The sequence below is a fragment of the Nannobrachium achirus genome (genome assembly GCF_963921795.1).
Source record: "Nannobrachium achirus genome assembly, chromosome: 11".
Taxonomy (NCBI): domain Eukaryota; kingdom Metazoa; phylum Chordata; class Actinopteri; order Myctophiformes; family Myctophidae; genus Nannobrachium; species Nannobrachium achirus.
In genome coordinates, this window is record NC_137820.1 from 22,249,787 (window position 1) to 22,258,009 (window position 8,223).

Below are 8,223 nucleotides of genomic sequence, written 5' to 3' on the forward strand. Positions count from 1 at the left end.
ATTTGTCTATGATGAATAATAAAGGAATAATGGTCTTTTAAGGAACTGGCGGCGGCCATCTTGAAAATATGCATTTCTAGTGGTCTAGTGGTCACCTGATACTACAATAAACCATTGAGAAACCTTTTGTTGCAATTTTTTTTAGGTCAAACCACATCTGCACCCGCCTTAAAATATCTTTATTTCTCCACTATTTATATAATCAATGTTGAATACCTTAGTAGGCTATTATATGATTACAGTAGGTGCCCACTCCCCCAAACGTTCTCGAACCATAAGCTGAAAGCATTCACATGAGCATTAAATAAGATACAGACAACTATCAACCATTCAACATTTATTTCCATGGAAATGATCATCAGGTGGTTATGCAGCAGTCTTATGGCCGGATTGTGAAGGGACCCAGACCAACAAAACCCTCCCATATGACAGGCACTGAAAAGAGAAGATACAGTCTGTTATTATATCTACAGTATGTACTGTAGCAATGTGGTTTTCTTAAAACATTAACTAGTTGCAATAAAGGGTTCAAATTATCATTGTAATTTTCAAGTTGTTGACTTTAGGCAAAAAGGTCTTATGCACACCTGAAATAGGCTTAGAGATGGATGCGTAGGCAGGGATCAACGTATTTTCATACATGCACAGAATGTACATACTAGTAAGACGCCTCAGGGCGACATGCCACCTCGCTCTTTATGGCACCATCTTACACTATCTTACACTTGCCAAAACAACTATTTTATTAAATAAATGCAACGTTTCGGTCAACGACCTTCTTCAGGCATCTCATCCCAGAAGCGTTGCATTTATTTAATAAAAGAGTTGTTTTGGCAAGTATAAGATGGTGTGCGGGTCGACTCATATATGTACATTCTGTGCATGTTTGAAAACAAGTTATTGACTTTGACATGACATAAGTTAACCTCTGGGCTGTAGTTAAAGTGTGTATTCTGTGTAAGTTTTTATTTTCATTTCTAAAATGTCTCATTAAACATACCGTCCTTCTGATCCTTGGTTTCACGTTTATTCCTGTGTCCTTTTGAACCACCAGTGGAAGGTTGAGACCCACCTGCAGGGTAAGAAGGCCTAAAGATTCCACTTCCAAAAGATGTGGCTCCGCCTGTAGAAGAGGGAGATCCACCCGCAGAAGGTAAAGATGGAGACCCACCTGTGGAAGTGTGAGAACCACCTCCTGTGTGAGAACCACCTCCTGTGTGAGACCCACCTCCTGGGTGAGAACCACCAGCGGAAGTGTAAGTTCCACCAGCGGAAGGATAAGATGGAGACCCACCCGTGGAAGTGTGAGAACCACCTCCTGTGTGAGACCCACCTCCTGGGTGAGAACCACCAGCGGAAGTGTAAGTTCCACCAGCGTTAGGATAAGATGGAGACCCACCTGTGGAAGTGTGAGAACCACCTCCTGTGTGAGACCCACCTCCTGGGTGAGAACCACCAGCGGAAGTGTAAGTTCCACCAGCGTTAGGATAAGGGAAAGCTCCACCTAGTGTAGAAGGGAAAGAAGGATAACCTCCGCCCGTGGAAGGTTGAGACCCACCCGTGGAAGGTTGAGACCCACCCGTGGAAGGTTGAGACCCACCAGTGGAAGGTTGAGACCCACCCGTGGAAGGTTGAGACCCACCCGTGGAAGGGCGAGTCCCACCCGTGGAAGGGCGAGTCCCACCCGTGGAAGGGCGAGTCCCACCCGTGGAAGGGCGAGTCCCACCCGTGGAAGGTTGAGAACCACCAGTGGAAGGTTGAGACCCACCAGTGGAAGGTTGAGACCCACCAGTGGAAGGGCGAGTCCCACCTGTGGAAGGTTGAGACCCAGCTGCGGAAGGGCGAGTCCCATCTTGAGGTTGAGATGGGTAAGGTTGAGGTTGAGATGGGTAAGATGGGTAAGGTTGAGGTTTAGGTTGAGGTTGGTAAGGTGACACCGGATTCATAGGACGTAGAGGAGGTTGAGGTTGAGGTTGAGGTTGGTAAGGTGACTCCGGTGTCGTAGGACGTCGAGGAGGAAGAGGTTGAGGATGAGGTTGGTAAGGTGACACCGGTGTCATAGGACGCGACGGCTGGCCACATGAATTACAAGCTCCATTATTCCGAGGTCCATTTGCCTCCGTCCACCTTTGGAGAGAGAAAATATAAGAAAAGTTAATTTTATGACTTCAGTGAGATTTAGGCCTACTCACAAAAATGAAGAATACTGCTCACACACTGGCAGGCACACACTCTTACCCATTAACATAGGAACATGCTCGGTTTTCACTATCAATGGGATGGGCAGCGGATGTTGCTTTCAAATGGCAGGTAATGTAGAACTAATGGAATGAGACAAAAATGTTGGTTATCTGAAAATCTGTTAGTTCACGTCAAATGCATTCACAACAGAGGTTCTTACTGTGTCCGTCTCCACAGCCTGGAACCTGAAGGCCTCCAACTGGAAGTCCAGCCTGTTATCAGCAGTGCGGGGCATAAACTTGGATTCTGAGCCTGTGAGCGCGGCATCAACAAAACAGCTGGATCGGAGGGAAACATGGTTGGGAAGTCAGGTTAACTTATCATAAAAGGTTTTGTGTTGGACACACTATGGCTGTTTTCATTCAGGAGAACAAACCGACTATTCTGTTCTGCAGCTTGTTTACTGAAGCCAGACGACACACAGAGTTCACAGCTGTTGGCATCCTGACATACAGGAGGCTACAATGGGAAGGCATGCATGTGCATTAGCTAGATCTATATACAGCTATATGCAAATAGAAGAGAAAAATCAAACCTCGGTTCGAAGTGAAGCGGTGAATCTTAGTATAGAATTGTCTGGAGAGCCGGTATGACAGCCGGTATAATAGGTTTTAAAAAAATATATAAAAAGTCCTGCTTGCTGGTCTCTTAGTTGTTTGTCAACTGCATCCCTCTATAATTATTTAAATATCTGTTATCTTTGTGGCCTACTAAATCTTTCAACTTCTGCTAGATTTTCAATGTATTTACTCTTGTCTGCCTTAATGCTCCTTTTTACCATTCTGTTAGCATCTGTATATTCTTATTGTGCCTTTGCTTTTTCTCTTATGCGGCTATTTGTCATTGCTGCAATAGGTGAGACCTATTGCATGTACAAGACAGATAAAACCTGAAGGCCAAATTATCATGTGAAGCTTGACCAATCCTCAAAGTATCCATTCATCTGACCGGGAGGGACACCGCACACATATTCTGGACGTACAGGACAGATAAAGCCTATTCATTCTGAACTGAAATTACCATATATGGACATGGGACACACATTTTGCTTTTTGAAAAAGCCTATTCATTCTGGACTGATATTTTGCACGTACAGGACAGGAAAAACCTGTTCATTCTGGCCTGGAGTGACCATATATGGACATAAGTTGACATACATTGTGTTTTTGAAAACCCTGTTCATTCTGGACTGAGATCACCATATATGGTAATTAAACAGACATTCTGTTTTTGAAAAAGCCTGTTCATTCTGGACTAAAATGACCATATATGGGTGTGATACACACAAAGCCACTCATAGGAAGCGGTTTTCACCGCTTCAAAAATCAAACCTCGGTTCGAAGTGAAGCGGTGAACTTTTATTCTATGTGTTCTAGAGTTATGAAGTCTGTGATCTATACATCTATACAGTTATGGACTCTGTGATCTATTCATTCTTTATTTATTCTGAATTCTACATTCTTTATATATTCTGAATGAATATATAAAGAATGGAGGGCCGAATTATCATGTGAAGCTTGACCAATCCTCAAAGTATCCAATCATCAGACCGGGAGGGACACTACACACATATTCTGGCCATTCGAGACAGCTAAAACCTGTTCATTCTGAACTGAAATGGCCATATATGGACATGGGACACACATTTTGTTTTTGAAAAAAACTATTCATTCTGGACTGATATTCTGGACGTACGGGACAGATAAAACCTGTTCATTCTGGACTGAAATGACCATATATGGACATGAGGTGACAGACATTTTGTTTTTGATAAAACCTGTTCATTCTGGACTGAAATGACCATATATGGACATGGGACACACATTTTGTTTTTGAAAAAACCTGTTCATTCTGGACTGAAATGATCATATATGGACGTGGGACACACAAAGCCACTTTCACCGCTTCAAATAAAATTACGCTCTACAAGCTGTGAGTTGTATAGATATATTTTTGAAGCGGTGAAAGCCGCTTCCAAGGAGTGGCTTTGTGTGTCCCGTCCCGTACATGTCCCGTGCATGCAGAATTGAGGATTGGTCAAGCTTCACATGACAATTTGGCCCTTCATACAAAATCATTCATTCATTCAGAATTCATAAAAATATAGAACTAAAGCACGTAGAAAGTATAGATCTAGAACACAGAATGTATAGGTCTAGAACACAGATTTCATAGCTCTAGAACACATAGAATAAAAATTCACCGCTTCACTTTTTTGCTAAAAAATCAATAAAAAAGAAACTTCTTCGCCTATAATAACATGCCCAAAATCGGGACGCCAGGTTGAAAGTTATTATCTTACCCGTCGTTGGCAATGAAGGCATATCTTGGGTAGGAGTTTGGATCAGGTGACACAGTCACCGCACAGCTCTCCACAAAGACGCGCAGGGGGACATGGAAGTACTGTTGGACTGTTGCCGTGATGTTGATTGTCATTCCCAGATAATACAGGTTGGACGACCTCACATCATTCCAGTCGGCTGTACAAGGGAATGAAGAGAAGTATTTGGGTAAACCTGCTGAATGCATATAGTATACCGGTATAGCATAGCATACAGAGTGGAAAGGGAGGTTTTTAAGTGAATGACTATGTTATTCTTTTACCCACCTGTCATCAGTTTAAGAGAGAAGTACAAGAGTTCGTCCGACACCTTTGTAGCAGAGAATGGGACCCAGTGAGGAGTGAGTGCATAGCTGCTCACATTGTGCTTCCTGGAAAATTTAAACATATTTTTGTATCCATTTAGACATGAAAATTATACAATGGATTTTCACATAACCTTAAATAAATGTAAATGTTTTGTTTTAACAAAAATAAAACAAAGTAACACTAATTAATAATAATACTAATTGCAGTATTTATTCAGTCTTAGCATTTCTCAAGTTCTTTAGTAAACAGTATCCCTGGAGGAAATGTATGTGCCCTGATACAAACGTGCCCAAGAGATAAAATAAAAAAGATTAACCTTCCCTAGGGGTGTCACAATATATTGTCCTACGATATATTAATATTAAAATGTGACAATAAGAATATTCTTATACATATTAAATATTGATTTAATATTTTATTTTATTATTATGTGTGTGTGTGTGTGTGTGTGTGTGTGTGTGTGTGTGTGTGTGTGTGTGTGTGTGTGTGTGTGTGTGTGTCCAGCTGATGCTCATTTGATGATCGTTAATATTACATGCATCAAAGCAATTATGCTTCTCCACTGTCAAATAGGCCAAGATGATGGCCATTGTTGAAGATAATTGAAAAAAGAGCCGATATTATCGGCATATAAAAACTATTTTATTAATACAATTTTGTATGACCCTCCATTGGACTCAAATAAAATTAGCTGACCTTCCCTTGGACTAAAATTAGAAAGGCATGACCCTCCCCTATTTTTCTCCATGGGTACCCTTCTTTAAAAACGGACCTGTCCCTAATTTCTATCGTTTATCCTGTATCGGGTATTAGTTCTCTCAGCTGACTGCATCACATTTATATCTTTACTGAAAATGTTTCTGTATATTTTCTGTTTACTAAAGAGCTAGAGAGAGGGGGAGGCTCGCATGTTACTGAACAAACACTCTGTAGCAATGATTGCTATCGCATTATAGGGCTCAACACTCATTTTAACAACACAATATCACTTATACCCTCTTTAATAAAGATTGACTTTGTCTGGCCGCAGGGGCGTCAATTGGGTATGGCAGGGGTATGCAGCTGCCATACCCTGCGGGTCCAGGGGGGAAAATACAAGTTACTTTGAAATATAAATCCATGAATGTCTCTTTGTCTATCTGTGCTGGTTATGTTGTTAAATTACATTAAAATAACTACAAATGCAAAATGTAACAATATTATAATTATATTCTCCTCATCTTGACATAATGGTAAATTCCCAGGTTCTGCAGGTCAGCTGCACAGGTGCAAACAATGCATTATTGTTAATTGTGGCACGTTTACTAACATGCCAAGTTTAGCTGCACTTGAACAACCGTTCCAGACTGCCATATCCAGCCCAAGAAACCATAGAAATTTTGGGGGAAAACATAAAATGTACTTCTTAAAATAAATGTATCATGCCTGTTGCTAAGGTATGGCAACATGACTGGTGTCTTGCACGCGCGCCTTATGTTGCCATACCTTACCTTTTTCTGAATTGACGCCTCTGTCTGGCCGTTGATGCTCTACACACCTGGGGTAGTGGCATTCCACAGAAACGGCCGCGGGGCTGGTCCTCACCACAGGGGCATCGCTTCTGGCGACTGTGGGTGCATAGTTCAGACTGAAGTAGTAGATGAGGGAATCATCAGTCATCTGGCAAAGAGATAAACACACTTCTACATGAAAATGGCTGAGCTCATCATATGACTATAACTAAAATTCGCAGTCCATTTGTAATGCGGAGAGTGCACAAATGTCACCAAATGGATCCATTTGGTTAACTTTGAAAGACTGAGTTAAATGAACACTGTGTATTTACTAGGGGCATTAACAAAAAAGCCGTGAAGTCGACTCAGTCGACTTCATTACACAAGTCGACTCCCTCCAGAGAAGTCAAAAAAATAAAAATAAAAATAAAATAAAAAAAAACGTTCTATTGCGAGGCGTTGTGAGCATGTAGATCGGCTATTTTCACAATTTCTGCCTCTATATATTTGACAATTTTGACAATGTTTAATTTGTCATTTTAGAGGCATTAAAAGTCCTTAAATTGGCACTTTAGAAATGTGAAGGTACCCTCTATACACTTAAACTTTATGTTGGTTTGTTTACAGTTGAGTGAGAAAACAATGTTTCACATTAAGTTAATCATCTGGGGACACCCCAAAATAATTTTGGGGGGTCATGTGTGATGTGATGACGTCATCAAACGATAAAGTCGACTTGAAAAATCACAAGTCGTTAATGCCCTAATAAGTACACACTTCTACATGAAAATGGCTGTGCTCATTATATGACTATAACTAAAATTCGCAGTCCATTTATAACGCGGAGAGTGCACAGTTAAATGAACGCTATGTATTTACTGTGCAGCTTTGAAACAGTATTATTTATTATGCATACCTCCAAGTGGCTATCACATCCTTCCAGTGGAGTTTGAAAAATCAACACTTGAGCTTGAGTGTCTTCCCCAACAGCAGCGCAGGTTCCCAGTGTAAGATCTGCAGGATTGATGAGGATGCCATTCCCAAAGAAATCTCTCTTTACTTCCACATGAGCGTTGTTGGTTTCGCACGCAACAGCCACAGTGACAGCCGGGACAGGATGTGTTATCGTAACTGTCCTAACAGTTTCGGATGGAGGTATGGGATCTCTTGGATAAGTCCATGTTAGTGGAAGTTCAAATACAGTTGTGGTCTGGATCGTCCGAGGCTGAGGCCGATCACGATCTGGTTCCACAGGATTTTGATTCCACGGCCATTGATGTTGAGGCGGTTGAGCATCACTCAAGCAGCCGAGCACGGCCACTGCCACAAGGCCCACAGCAATCCACTTCATTGCTGAGGTGTGGTCTGCAAAGTTCACCAGATGCTCTGAGAAGCATAGTGAGAGAACACATACTTTTATAATGAAGTGAGCATGTTTACTTGCCGGACTTACACGCCCCTTCTGGGGCCTTGGCAAAAAAAAAAAAAAAAAAGTAAACGTTCACATACTAAATCAGGTAGTCTATGTTAAGAAAGGAATTTGGTTGCGCATAGAGAATGCATACTGAGCTATGACATACTAATCCATTTAAAAGGAAGGTACCAAAGCTGAATGAATCAAAGTAATCAATGATATAACAAAGAATAGGCCTACATGAGCTGATGAGAGAAAGTATAGTGTGATTGTTTATTGACACTAAGCAAATGTAATTTGTGTAAGAAAACTTTATGTAAACAGTAGAGGTTCCAACATGATTCTAAAATAATGTCAGTCGCTAAAGGTTATCTAGACCTTGATTTAGGTTTGTGTGCCCTAAAGTATTCATTTAGCCAAAGTAC

The 8,223-nt window shown here is 41.2% G+C and overlaps 1 protein-coding gene across 1 annotated transcript; it reads right to left on the reverse strand.

The window, feature by feature from the left end:
* Positions 1-326: 326 nt before the first annotated feature.
* LOC308294818 (uncharacterized protein) lies at positions 327-7,756 on the reverse strand. The gene is made up of 8 exons (XM_080737693.1): positions 7,301-7,756; positions 6,429-6,550; positions 4,850-4,953; positions 4,544-4,721; positions 2,402-2,519; positions 2,239-2,321; positions 1,001-2,127; positions 327-435 (listed from the first exon to the last, which is right to left on the reverse strand). Exons 1-8 carry the CDS (start codon positions 7,733-7,735, stop codon positions 380-382), a joined length of 2,223 nt encoding a protein of 740 aa, XP_080593819.1. The 5' UTR covers positions 7,736-7,756; the 3' UTR covers positions 327-379.
* Positions 7,757-8,223: the final 467 nt, after the last annotated feature.